The sequence below is a fragment of the Rhinopithecus bieti genome, unplaced genomic scaffold, assembly GCF_001698545.2.
Source record: "Rhinopithecus bieti isolate Rb0 unplaced genomic scaffold, ASM169854v2 scaffold_3906, whole genome shotgun sequence".
Classification (NCBI taxonomy): Eukaryota; Metazoa; Chordata; class Mammalia; order Primates; family Cercopithecidae; genus Rhinopithecus; species Rhinopithecus bieti.
Genome location: NW_016804230.1, coordinates 232,222 through 245,049, shown reverse-complemented (window position 1 = coordinate 245,049; position 12,828 = coordinate 232,222). Strand labels below are relative to the sequence as shown.

Here is a 12,828-nt window from a genome sequence, read left to right as displayed (position 1 = left end):
AAAAAAAAAAAAAAAAAAAAAAAGAAATGAATACTCTTCTTCTTTTTTTTTTGAGACAGAGTCTCGCTCTGTCGCCCAGGCTGGAGTGCAGTGGCGCAATTTCGGCTCACTGCAACCTCCGCCTCCTGGGTTCATGCCATTCTCCTGGCTCAGCCTCCCGAGTAACTGGGACTACAGGTGCCCGCCACCACGCTCGGCTAATTTTTTGTATTTTTAGTAGACACAGGGTTTCACCGTGTTAGCCAGGATGGTCTTGATCTCCTGACCTCATGATCCGCCCATCTTGGCCTCCCAAAGTGCTGGGATCACAGGCGTGAGGCACTGCGCCCGGCCAATATTCTTCTTTTAAGATGAAAAGCACAAATGGGGCCAGGCGTGATGGCTCATACTTGTAAACCCAGCACTTTGGGAAGTGAGGCAGATGGATCACCTGAGGTCAAGAGTTCGAGACCAGCCTGCTCAACATGGTGAAACCCTGTCTCTACTAACAATACAAAAATTAGCTGGCCGTTGTAGTGTGCACCTGTAATCCCAGCTAGTAAGGAGGCTGAAGCAGGAGAATCGCTTGAACCCGGGAGGCAGAGGCTGCAGTGAGCCAAGATCATGCCACTGCACTCCAGTCTGGGTGACAGAGCGAGACTTCATCTCAGGAAAAAAAAAACAAAACAAAACAAAGAAAAGGCACAAATGCAAGCAGCCTGGATTAATGCCACCTAAATGCTACAAACACACTATGTTCCTAGAACTTCTGATTACAGTGAAATCTGGCAAAACTGAACATTTAGTAAATGACCATTTCAAACATGATGTCCACCTATAAATCCATCTGATCCTCCAACATACAATATCAGACCTTGTATTCAGTACCATTCTTCAACTGTTTTCTTACATAGCATGTTTTACCTTTTTAAAGGCATGTCGGAAAGTTTGGATTGGCAGTTCATAAATACTCTCAGATTCATGTTTATCAGCTGAGCCAAAACCTAGAAGGAAAACCAGATGACAAAATACTTAGGATTTGTTTCTTCAGAAATTTATTATTTGACACATATTAATATCTTAAGAAAAGATATAAAGATAACAGCCATAGAGTCTGTACTGGAGAAACTTCTGGAAAACACAACTCTACTGCACAATCTACATCACACATACATAGGACGTAGCCAAAAATAATGGGAAGTAGGCTGCTGCAGCTCACTGCTCCTCACACAAAGGCAGTTCCTGCGGGGAAGCAGCAGGCAGATCATGGAAAAACTACAGGTCTCAGAGTCACCACTGACATGCCAAACGATGAAAAAATAGAGATACCAATACTCACAAAAAAGGTTAGGGATTTATTCGGCAACGAATGTTGGACTGACTGTTTCTTTGTCAAAGCTCTTTTAAATGTCCTAAAATTGTAACACACTATACATGTCTAAAACACATGCCAAAATAAAGAATCCATGGTAGTTATAAAAAAGGAAAAATGAAAAAGCATATTTATTTTACCTCTTTGCCATTATAAATTAAAATACAGCACAACTTAATTCCAGGATGTTTTACTCTAAATGAGGATGTTAATCACTTTTTTAAATTACATGAGGCAGCCACCCACACTTGCACCAACGTTCCAGGGCTGTGAAGCTGTTTCAGAGCCACTGTCAATCTTTGTGAAGACTGCTCGCCCTAGAACCCCATCGAGCATTGTCCAGTGCCTGCTGAAGATAACTCAAGGAAAACGAAGCTCTCTGTGAATTTCAGAGCACATGACAACTTCAAACAAAGGTGATGGGCACTGCCTGCACAGCGTTCCTACCAAGAGCAAGGGAGCAAGTCTCTGTGCTTCTCTGGTGACAGGGTCAACGACAGCCACGACATCAAAGTACGTCTCCCCTTCCTTCGGCCTCAGTTTAATTGCACTGAAAGATCAAAAGGATAAAACATTAACCTGGAGGACACAGGAAACAAAAGCTTTTTTTGTACAATACAACCTTCAACCTTCTTAGCATTTCAAAGAACTTTAGGTCTAGAAAGACTAGACTATGATAATGGCCAACTATATGATTCTGTCTATCCCAAAGATTGCAAAAGCTTAATAATGGATCTGAAATGGATGGAAAGGTCCATGGAAAGAGAGGAAAAACAGCTTGAAATTTTATTTAACCAAAAACTGAGAAAAGCTACTGAAGTTAGCTGTGATAGTCATTAAACATTATGCCAATTTTACTTCTTGGCAAGAAGAGTACGAAGAGAAAAGGAATAAATCAATTTTAAAAAATAATAAAAGAGCATTCCAGAAAACCTGCAAAGCAAAGAAAAAGGAAAAATATAATCACAAAATATTCACTGTCTCAGCCCACTTAGCTGCATCTCTATGTAAGCCTTTCTAGATGCCTGTATAAACATTAGTTGTAGATACAGATTAGCAATTTCAAAACAGTTTCCTTCCATCTCCCACTACTGTAGCATAAAGATTTCCACATGCTATTACACAACAAGCACCCTGAATGAGAAATAATATGCTATTTACCAAACAAAGCTGTCAGAGTTTACTCCAGCTTTTCTTTACTGCTGGACATACAGATGGCTTCCAACCTGTAAACAATTTGTACGACCAACTTTCTCCACATTTGGAAATTTCTTTAGAGTCAAGGAAGTGCTAGACATGAGGTGATGGAGTCAAAGGATACAAATACTTTTGTGGCTAATAAGTACTGTCAAGCACATTTCCTGAAGAACTAAACAAATTTACAAGGCCAAAAAATAAATTTCACCATATCCTTTGTCAGCATTAAGTTATAGATATTTTGTCTGTTCTTTTCCTTATTTACTTTTTGAGAGACAAGGTCTCACTCTGTGGCCCAGGCTAGAGTGCAGTGGTGTGATCATGGTTCACTGAAGCCTCTAACGTCTGGGTTCAAATGATCCTCTCAACTTAGTCTCCTAAGTAGCTAGGACTACAGGCACATGCCACCATGCCGGGCTAATTTATAATTTTTTGTAGAGATGGGAGTCTCACTATATTGACCAGACTAGTCTCAAACTCCTGGCCTCAAGTGATCCTCCTGCCTTGGCTTCTCAAAGCGCTGACATAAGCCACCACACCTGGTCCTTGTCTTTTTGTTTTGTTTTGTTTTTAAAGACAGAGTCTCACTCATTCAGCCAGGCTGGGAGTACAGTGGCATGACCTCAGTTCACTGCAACCTCCACCTCCCAGGCTCAAGCAATTCACGTGCCCCAGCCACCAAAGCAGCTGGGATTACAGGCACATGCCACCATGCCCAGCTAATTTGCGTATTGTTAATAGACACGGTGTTTTGCCATGTTTGCCAGGCTGGTCTAGAACTCCTGGCCTCAAGTGACCTGCCTGCCTTGGCCTCCCAAAGCACTAGGATTACAGGCGTGAGTCATCATGCCCAGCCCCCTTGTCTGCTCTTAACTGAACGGTAACTTCCTGTTGCATGGACTCCCTGTGAAGTCACACTGACTTTGGTGACTTAAAAGGAGCAGGGACCTCTAATGAACATTTAAAAGGACTCAACTTGAAAGGATTGAAAATTATACCCAATTTTTGAAAACCGTTAACCGTTTAAACCATTATAGTTTGTTTGCTCTGAACAATACTATAATGTGGCTACCATACTAACCACTACTTTTATTTTTTTACCAAACAACATTTACCTAAGTGGAATGAATACAAAAGAATACCACAAAAAAGCATAACCAAGAAAACTGGAAACAATTTACATGCTGATGAAGGTTATTTCACATCTTAACTGCTTTGGAAATAACCATCAGAATAGCTTCGTGACCGTGTTGAGGTAGGTGCTTTCAATCTCTGGTATTATTAACAATTTCAGATTAAATCCACTGCCGGTGATTATTCTCCCAATACAACAAAACTTCTGTTACTCTAACACAACTGTTCTCACCGTGTGGCTCCAGAGCAGCGGCATCAGCTTCCCCTGGGCATTGGTGAGCAGCAAGACAGGATCCAACCCAGATTTACTGAATCAGAAACTCTGGGGACGGGTCCAGCAATCTGCATTTTAACAAGCTCTCTAAGTAAAAGCCACATTTTGAGAGCCACTGCCCTAATATAATTTGCACCTCTCTGCTATTCTAGAATTCTAGAAGGAAAAGCTCATTAGAAAATAGCATTCTACAAAGGCTCACAAGGAAACCAGAGCGTCTCAAACAGGACTCTACACAAGAGGGTAACCTCAAGTCATGCCTGCCCACACCAGGTTTGGGGTAGAGTTTCACACATGTTCACATTCTGAGCCAGCAGTGTTCTAGGTGATCAGCAACAGGCACACCAGAAACGGAACCTGTGAGCTCCTTTACTCACCCCACATCTCTAGAACAAGAAAAAGGGACTAGAAAAAAAGCAAGGAAAGAGGAGTATTTGTGTGGAAATGGAAACAATATGAACAACATCATGTTTAAGTGTATTCACTATATTGGTCAAAGACCAGAATAAAACTAAAAGTGACAAAGACAGGAACGAGATTTGGAGATTACACACATTTGCCTAGGGTGCGTAGAGTAAGTGTCGAAGAACACTGTGCTCACTAGCATTAATGCACATGGGAATCCCCCAGGAGCAACCTGTTAAAACGCAGAGACGCTCATTCCTCAGGACTGGTGTGGGTCCAAAGCCTGTATTTCCAACAGGCTCCCAGACAATGTCTTGCTGCTGCTCCATGGACCACACTTTGAGGGCAAGAATATACATAACTGATGGTTCAGATCTTTCTACTTCTAGCATAAATGAGAAACTTCTGAGTTAAATGTAATAAACATTAATTTAAGTGACACAACCCCCAATAAGAGGAATTTCTCTAATAGTAATTATAATTTGTCTCATAATAGAATTTACAATTAAGGTATTTTAATTATACAAAACATGGAGACCCATGGAGAAGATTTCTATAAAGGGAAGAGGTCTTGGCTCAGGACTCGCTACCTCTGACAAGAAGGGTAAACAAGACGGCAGGTTGATAAGGAAAGGTTTCCTCCCGCTGGTGACTAATGAGTCACTACCTGAGAGTTCACAAAATCTCGAGAAAATGGGTGCAATCTGGGTGCTAATGGCCAAATTCCACAAGGATTATCCAGGAGCCACAAGAATCTTCACCCACTGCTGACATAAAAAATTAGGACACACAACTAGTGCAAACAGAGGGTCTCCATTCCAGCCTACAATCATCAAATGATCTGACCACACAAACCTCATCCCCACAAGGACTGGTCACAAGAAAACACAGGTCCACTAAACCAAAGTCCAATCCATGCCAGACTAATCAGGTCAGAATCACAGACGAGTAGGACACAGGCCTCTGTAGCTAAAGCCTCCCTGGGATTCCAAGGCACAATCAGTGTACATGTATATACCTGCCAGCTACGGCAAAGGCTACAATACATTACTGTGCAGGGCTCTCTCCTAGAAACAATTAAATCTAATCATGAAGAAGCAACTCAGACTGTGAGACATTCCATAAGACAACTGTCCTGGACTCTTAAAAAAGGTCATCGTAAAAGACAAAGGACTAGAAAAAAAAAATGGCAGAGAACTCTTCCAGATTAAAGGAGACCAAAGAGACACAACTCTGTAATATGTAATCTGGACCAAAACAAATACAAAAAAACAGTTGTAGACGGTCATTACAAAGATACTGGAGACATGTGAATAGAAATTGTTTTTTAATATTACTATATCAAAGTTGCACTGTGGAGAAGTCCTAGCACTCAGGGTACACATGCGGAAAACATCAGACATGTTATGTCAGGATGTCTGCAATGTATTTCCAAATGGCACAGGAAAAAGTATGACCATGTGTGTATGCAAACATATAAACAAACTAACGCAGTCACTGTAAGTACTACACAAACACACACATGCAGACACACACACCAGGCACACGTGCAGATGACGGAGATAAAGCAAATGGGACACACTAACAACTGGTGAATCTAACTGAAGGACATTTGGATGCTCATTATATTAGTCTTTCAACTATTTCTAGGTTTAAAACTTTTCAAAACAAAAAAGTGAAGAACAAAAAGGCAAACTCCCTCATTATGCTAAAGCTTATTTAAAACAAAAGTGTCCAGCCAAGCACCTTGGCTCACGCCTATAATCCCAGCACCTTGGGAGGCTGAGGCAGGTGAATCACTTGAGCCTAGGAGTTTGAGACCAGCCTGGGCACCACAGTGAGATCCCATCTCTATAAAACTACAAAATTAGACAGGCATGGTGGCAAACACCTGTGGTCCATTCTACACAGGAGGTTGAGGTAGGAAGATCACTTGAGCACAGAAGGCGGAGGGTACAGTCAGCTGAGATCACGCTACTGCATCCTAGCGCAGAAGACAGAATGAAACCCTATTTTTTACTAAAAAAAAGTTTTCAATAAAAGATGAACGAGACAAGTACTTTAATAATCTGTTTATTTTACTATTATTATTATTTTGAGATGGAGTCTTGCTCTGTCTCCCAGGCACGATCTCTGCTCACTGCAACCTCCACCTCCTGGGTTCAAGCGATTCTCTTGTCTCAGTCTCCCGTGTAGCTGGGATTACAGGCACCTGCCACCATGACTGGCTAATTTTTGTATTTTTGTAGAGATGGGGTTTCACCGTGTTGGCCAGGCTGGTCTCAAACTCCTGACCTCAGGTGATGTGCCGGCCTCAGTCTCCCAAAGTGCTGGGATTACAGGCGTGAGCCTCCACGCCCAGCCAATGTTTATTTTTTTGTGAGACAGGGTCTCACTCTGTTGTTCAGGCTGGAAAAGCAGTGATGCGATCATGGCTTACTGCAGCCTCTACCTCCAGAGTAGCTGGGACAACATGCTCATGCCACCACACCCAATTAATGTTTTAAAGTTTTTTTGTAGAGACAGGTCTCCCTTTGTTCGCTGGTCTCGAGCTTCTGGGCTCAAGCAATCCTCTCATGTTAGCCTCTCAAAGTGCTAGAATTACAAGCATGAGCTAACCTGACCTGCCTTTGTTTATTCTTGAATTTAAGAAAAGTACAACTGCTCTGTTTAATAAATGCAGTCTGTTTTCTACTACAAGGGTGCGCTAAGAGTTATTTCAGATTTAGTTAGAAATAAATGTCAGTTTTCATGCAACTGAGATTTGCATATGAATTTTATCTATGAACACAAATATATGTATTATAAACTGCACACCAAACAAATGTTCGATTCCTATAAGAACTTACATATAAATCTTATATGGTAAAATGAAGGAGCTGAGGTAAAGGCAAATGTAAGAGTTTAATATTCAAGAACATGCACAAATTCAACATTAATTCTATACCTGTGTCTGTCTTCAAAAAACTGGTACTCGATTCTTGCATCTCCTTTGGGTTGTGCTGACAGGAGAGCATCCACCTTCATTACCAAGTCACTTGCCCTGAAAGAAGGGGTCAGAGAAATCTTAGCATCTTTTTAACTGAAAGTTTTCCAATTATTGCCAAACATATCATCAGCCCAAATACTGAATGCTAACAAGATGGTTTGAACCAGGTATAAAGTCTGTACTGACAGGACTAAGAAAGAGTGATTAGTTGTATAACCTTGGAGAAGTTACTCATTTTCCCACACGTGAAACGGAGACAGCACCCACTCTGCATGACTCCAGTAAAACTGCATAAAACTCTGTAATGCACCTAGCTGAGGCCCTGGCCCATTACAGGCTGTCAATATTATTTACATTCTCCCTTGTCCTTTTAAAACTATTACTTTTTATGACTATTAGAGTAATAGTTCACTGGAAAATAAACACAAAGGCAAAAACTGAAATTACACATAATATCAAGAAATAAGCTCCGATATTTTGGCTTATAATTCTATAGTTTTAAAACATATAAACAAATTATACTCTAACCGACAGCCTGCTTTTCACTTAAAATATATTACAAAAATCCTTTCCTTGGTTAATAAATACAGTGGGATTTCAATATTTTTGCTTGTTTGTTTTAGTCAGGGTCTCACTCTAGTTGCCCAGGGCTCAATCTCAGCATCCTCGAGCTTCCAGGCTCAGGTGATTCTCCCACCTCAGCCTCCCGAGTGGCTGGGACTACAGGCGTGCACCACCAGGCCCAGCTAATTTTAATGTATTTTTAGTACAGACAGGGTTTTGTCATGTTTCCCAGGCTGGTCTTGAACTCCTGGGATCATGCAATCTGCCTGCCTCGACCCAAAGTGCTGGGATTACAGGCGTGAGCCACCGTGCCCAGCCTATTTCAATATATTTATGACTGCATAATGTTATATTTATGGACACAAAATAATCTAAATATTCAACCAACCAACTATTGAACAGCTATGTTATTTCTAATTTCACTATTATAATTAACACTGCAGTAAACCACTATTGTCCCTGCCCCTTCTAAAATTGATTTCCAACTGAAAAAGATCTTGAACTAAACCTGAAAAAAAAAAAAAAAAAAAAAAACTCCAACTTGCTGAACCAAAGACTAAATCCTGAATAAGAATTTTAAAAGAGCACTTGTGAAATGTATTTGAACTATAATTAAGCCCATACATTTTCTTTGAACCGAGCAAATACATCAAATTAACTATTTTGGTTCAACTTCTCAATATAGATGCCAAATATATATCATACAGGCCATTCTCTTCCTGTGATGGGTCAACATGGTTACAAAACATGTCAAGGGGCACTTGGTTACGTGGACTGGGGTGAGCAGGCCAACAAGAAACTCCCTGAAGGCTGATGAAGTACAATGATCAAAGTGTACACAGCTAAGCTTCAGGGCAGCCTTGGGGATGCAGATTGGGTCATGAATGAAAGCTGTGGCTGTCACAGGGAAGGGGGCCACTCCAAGGTGGAGCAGCTCTGGCACTAATGAAAACCCGATGCAGACAAGGTAATTTGGGGAAGCCTAAGAGTTTTAGCATTCGTCTTTTGGCCCCATGACTACCTGATTTCCCTAAATTCACCCAGGAAAGATAGAGAGCCATCTCTCGTTGGCAAAAGGCAAGTCTTCTAGGCACAGTCTGGCAATTATATCACCCAAAAAGACTCCAAGGAGCTCCCTGCAATGGTCCAACAGCACGCCACACCAAGCCTATGCCTGTGACATGGCTGCTTCGAGTCACGAGTACCTCCTGGCCTACATCAAGGGAAGCGTTTCACAGGTCGGAACAAAGGGCATCACTCAGGAGTCACTGAGGTAAGAGGGATCTTCCTTATTTGTAGCCCCAGTACTGGCCAAAATGAGAAAAGATTTCTTCCCAGGTCATACAAGACATGGCAACAGCTGACTCTGATAGCTATCCAAGTCAACACTTCTCTAAAACATGCTCTTGAACTCTGTTGTATGAGGATGTAAGAAAAAAACTCAGCAGCACTGTTTGTTTTTTTTTTTTTTTTGAGACAGAGTCTCACTCTGTACCCAGGCTGGAGTGCAGTGGTGCAATCTCGGCTTCACTGCAACCTCCCGAGCAGAACTTTTAAATTTTATATCCTCCAACTATGCATCAAAGAACACATCTCCACAGAACGGGAGAAAATGTTTACAAATCATGTATGTGGTAAGAAAGTGACATCCAGAACGTATAAAGAACCGCTACATTTCAACAACGAAAAACAATGCAATTAAAAATGGGCAAAGGACTTGAATAGACATTTTCCCAAAGATATATAAATGGCCAATCTGCACATGACAAGATGCTCAACATCACCAATCATTAGGGAAATGTGAATCAAACCACAAGGAGACAGCACTTCATAACCACGAGGATGGCTATTATAAAAAGCAAACAAACAAACCCCTCCCCACACCAGAAAATTACAAGTGTTGTGAGGATGTGGAGAAACCGGAACCCTTGAGCATTGTCAATGGGAATGTAAAATGGTACAGCCACTGTGGGAAAGGTATTGTGGTTCCTCAAAAAATTAAACATAGAAATAGATCTTCCGACTACCCAGTTATTTGATATTTAACACAGAAACAACGTATGTATAACAATGGACTCCAGGGTTCATCCAAACAATTTATTTTCTTCCATTAAGAGAAATAACACACTAAAATAATCAGCTTATAATAATACTGAAAGAATTAAAATTAAAAAACCAACAACAACCAATTCATCACACCTTTGAAGATATGAGAGAAACAACTCAATATTCTGCACTGGTAAATAAAAGAAAGATTTAAACTGCCTTTCCTTTCCTGAACACAATACAACTGAAGGGTAACCAAATAGACAATGAGGAAAAGTATGACTTTACCTAAGTATTCCAGGTAATAAATAAACTAGCCTCTTTACTTCTGCATATATTTGAAATTTTCCACAACCCAAAATCATAAAAATAAAAACAAAGAGAACTAATTCAGTTCTTTAAAGAGTACCCTACAAAATAAATTACCTCGTTTCAACAGAAGCATACATTAAAACTGGAATTGAAGAGTACCGTCAGATTTTAAAACTGGAAATAAAACACCTTGGGATATGTAGTATGAGTAACAACATACAATCCTAACTGATCAATGAGGAAAGTCCAATTATATAACCCCTGTAATTCCTCCTATGGCAAAACTTACACATCTTCTTCTACCCGAAGCTGTTGAATATGAGATTTTATTTTCTGTCCTGAGGTTTTTAAGATGATATTTTCGAGGAGGTGGAAATCGTCTTGATTAAAGAGCTCACTATCCTCCAGTGGCCCAATGATCTGTGAAGGAGAGAAGAGCAGGCGCTCAGAGCTGGAAGACTGCCTGCACTCAGCAAGCTGGTAAGGAACCCTGTGGCGTCCTCAGGCTATCTCATACACCAGATCACCCTAAAGACCTGAGACAGGTACATGTCTAGATAAAATCAGTGAAATAATAGAAAGTGAAGCCTAAAACAAATACTTGTAGTTATTTACTTATCAATTCCTCAAGGACACAGTGTAAACCTGTGTGCATCACAGTATGTTACAGTAAGCAAACTCCAAAGTAAAATAAAATTGTAACGTCGTTTTCATTAATTCTCCCTGCATAAAAACAACAAAGGCTACTTTATGTGTCAAAGGCCGTACTGCCTGACTTTCTGAGAGCCACCACACTCTCACCGCCTCACACAATCACAGGACACAAATCGACAGCAGGAAGGCTCTATCATACGGGGATATTTGTCTGTGTCAAAAAGCACAGCTCCTTGGAAATAGGAGGCAGAAACATCAACGGCACTTCATAAACCCCAATCACCTTTGAAAAAAGAGTGGCTCTGTTTGAAGAGTTTACTAGCTTCAGAGGAGAATGCTGCAAAGACTGTTCACGGATCTAATGTGAAGTCAAGCTTGACAAATCCTCACCCTTCCATTGCTGATCACTGCCCTCTGTCCTTTCTTCAGCTTCAGAACATCCCTGCAGTACACGGCATGAGACAAAATGAAATCCATTTTGGAAGACTCAAAGACCTCTTTAAAAAGACTGAAATCCATTCCCTAGGAAAGTAATCATTATTAAGGAAAAATAGTCGTTATTAAGCAAATCATATAAACAAATAAACACAGTGAATAAACCATAAAATTTTCTTTCCCTGGGTAGTGATAACTAATTTTCATAATTAAGATGTGTCAATTCTCCAGTCTCCCTGCCATCTCCCTACTACTTAGAGTAACTGCTATTTCCTTATCTTTTCCTGTGATTTGTTCGACTGGCAGACTATTCATCATTCCTTCACTCTGCATTTTTAAATCTTGCTAATTTCTAGTGACAGCCTCTTTTCCTAACTGAAACGTCAAATAGTGTATACTCATCATTCTGTAAAAAATTTAAAAACTACAAAACTGTGTCAAAAAATAAGTAACAAAATATAAATGAATAAACACAGGCTTATTCTGGAAACACACCAAGAACATATAAGCCTTGAACCCATAACTGGCTCATAAGTTGCTCTATAAATAAGCCATATTGTCTCCTTTAAAAACTGTGCGTAACAAATGGCCCCATACTTAAAACTCACAAAAACTCAAATCACGCACCGCACAAAAGCTAGGCAAGGTTAAAAGTAATAAAGGGAACGTGATGGAATTATTTCTTGGAAATATTCTTCCAAATTAAAAAATAATTCCCTGAGACTCAGGACTAAAATGACAAATCACAATCATGAATAGACCACGGAAGCTGTAGTGGGTGAGCTTCCGTGGCAGACAGAATGGGGCAGCCTCATGAGAGGCTCGGAGCCTTACCCCAACAGAGAACTCTGCAATGTCAGCTCCTGCAGCCAGGGCCTCTGCAGCCCCCTCCTTGGCCATTTTGGTGATGAAGTTCTTAGCAGCGTTGGAAGTCTGAGTTTGGAGAGCTGCCCAGATCGCTCTGGAGATCTGAGTGTTCTCGTAGCTTATCTCTTTGGCAGGATTATTGATCATGCTTATTCTAACATTGTTACTGGATTTCTGTTCACAAAATGGGAAATGGGAGTCATATTGTAGATATTTTGAACTTAAAAGCAGCATTAACATCGGTCATGTTCAATAAGTAGCAAATAATATCTCTCTTAAAAGTCTCAGGCCGGGCGCAGTGGCTCATGCCTGTAATCCCAGCACTTTGAGAGGCCGAAGCAGGCGGATCACGAGGTCAGAGTTCAAGACCAGCCTGGCCAATAGAGTGAAACCCCGTCTCTACTAAAAATATAAAAAATTAGCTGGGCGTGGTGGCAGGAGCCTGTAATTCCAGCTACTTGGGAGGCTGTGGCAAGAGAATCGCTTGAACCCGGGACGTGGAGGTTGCAGTGAGCTGAGATCGCGCCACTGCACTCCAGCCTGGGTGACAAAGCAAAACTCCATCTCAAAAAAAAAAAACAGTCTCTAGGAATTGCTCTA

General features: G+C 40.8%; 1 protein-coding gene across 2 annotated transcripts in view; it reads right to left on the bottom strand.

The window, feature by feature from the left end:
- The window catches only part of UGGT1 (UDP-glucose glycoprotein glucosyltransferase 1), a 104,424-nt gene that overhangs the window by 19,896 nt on the left and 71,700 nt on the right, over positions 1 to 12,828 (bottom strand). For both annotated transcript variants that reach the window (XM_017867360.1, XM_017867359.1), the window contains exons 23-28: positions 12,196 to 12,402; positions 11,317 to 11,448; positions 10,562 to 10,692; positions 7,309 to 7,404; positions 1,799 to 1,901; positions 904 to 983 (exon numbers count right to left, since the gene is read on the bottom strand). In XM_017867360.1, the coding sequence (XP_017722849.1) occupies positions 904 to 983; positions 1,799 to 1,901; positions 7,309 to 7,404; positions 10,562 to 10,692; positions 11,317 to 11,448; positions 12,196 to 12,402 (749 nt within the window). The remainder of the gene's footprint in view (positions 1 to 903; positions 984 to 1,798; positions 1,902 to 7,308; positions 7,405 to 10,561; positions 10,693 to 11,316; positions 11,449 to 12,195; positions 12,403 to 12,828) is intronic.